The sequence below is a fragment of the Penaeus monodon genome, chromosome 21 (genome assembly GCF_015228065.2).
Source record: "Penaeus monodon isolate SGIC_2016 chromosome 21, NSTDA_Pmon_1, whole genome shotgun sequence".
In the NCBI taxonomy this organism is placed as follows: Eukaryota; Metazoa; Arthropoda; class Malacostraca; order Decapoda; family Penaeidae; genus Penaeus; species Penaeus monodon.
The window spans coordinates 26,477,289-26,477,986 of NC_051406.1; the positions used below are offsets into that span (position 1 = coordinate 26,477,289).

The 698-nt window shown below is 32.4% G+C and overlaps 1 protein-coding gene across 3 annotated transcripts in view; it reads right to left on the minus strand.

The window, feature by feature from the left end:
- Nucleotides 1–698, minus strand: part of LOC119586387 (calcium-responsive transcription factor-like) — a gene marked incomplete at its 5' end in the record, with an annotated part of 34,261 nt that overhangs the window by 492 nt on the left and 33,071 nt on the right. For all 3 annotated transcript variants that reach the window (XM_037935108.1, XM_037935107.1, XM_037935105.1), the window contains 2 exon segments: nt 40–256; nt 388–469. In XM_037935108.1, coding sequence (XP_037791036.1) covers nt 40–256; nt 388–469 — 299 coding nt within the window.

The window sequence follows — 698 nt, forward strand, 5'->3', positions numbered from 1 at the left end:
TCAGATTTGAAGAATATCAGAAACTTGTATAACTCATACCTTCTTTCCTTTCATGATTTATTTCAGTATAAGGTTGAAGGATCACAGATTCATCAACAAAAGATTGTTCATTGTTCTGACTAGAGTGCAGGAGGCTGTCTCGAAGTTGTTCCATTTCAGAAGCTACTTCGCAAAGGATATTTGGATCTTGACACACTCCTGACAGACTTGCAACTTCTCTTGCCAAACTCTGCACCTTCTTCATCACACTGTGAAGCTGTAATTTTAGCAACTATAGTTATTAAATGTGCCTTTTTTTTGAACACTTTAGTGATTTAACTCAATTAATATTCAAATAACACTATTTACTCTCCTACATCCAGAATTATAAAAAAAAAATTAACGTACATAGCTAGGTTTATAATCTTCACAGGTTTGCTGCCACTGTTGCTCCTTTGGCTCTTCAAGTAAGTTGACTGCTTGGTGATCCCTTGAGAATAAGTGTATACAGGATTGAGTTGACAATTGCAATTATATATTTTAGGAAATTACCTAAATCACTTTGTCATCAGGAATACTAAAGTACATGTAATATTTAACCTACACACACACATTATTCGGGACAAGCTAAATTTGAAAAAAAAGAGTAATGTTACTTGTAATATAATTTTTTAAGTAAAGAACAAAAAGATGTAAAATATGTGAAAGTCATCAAGAAT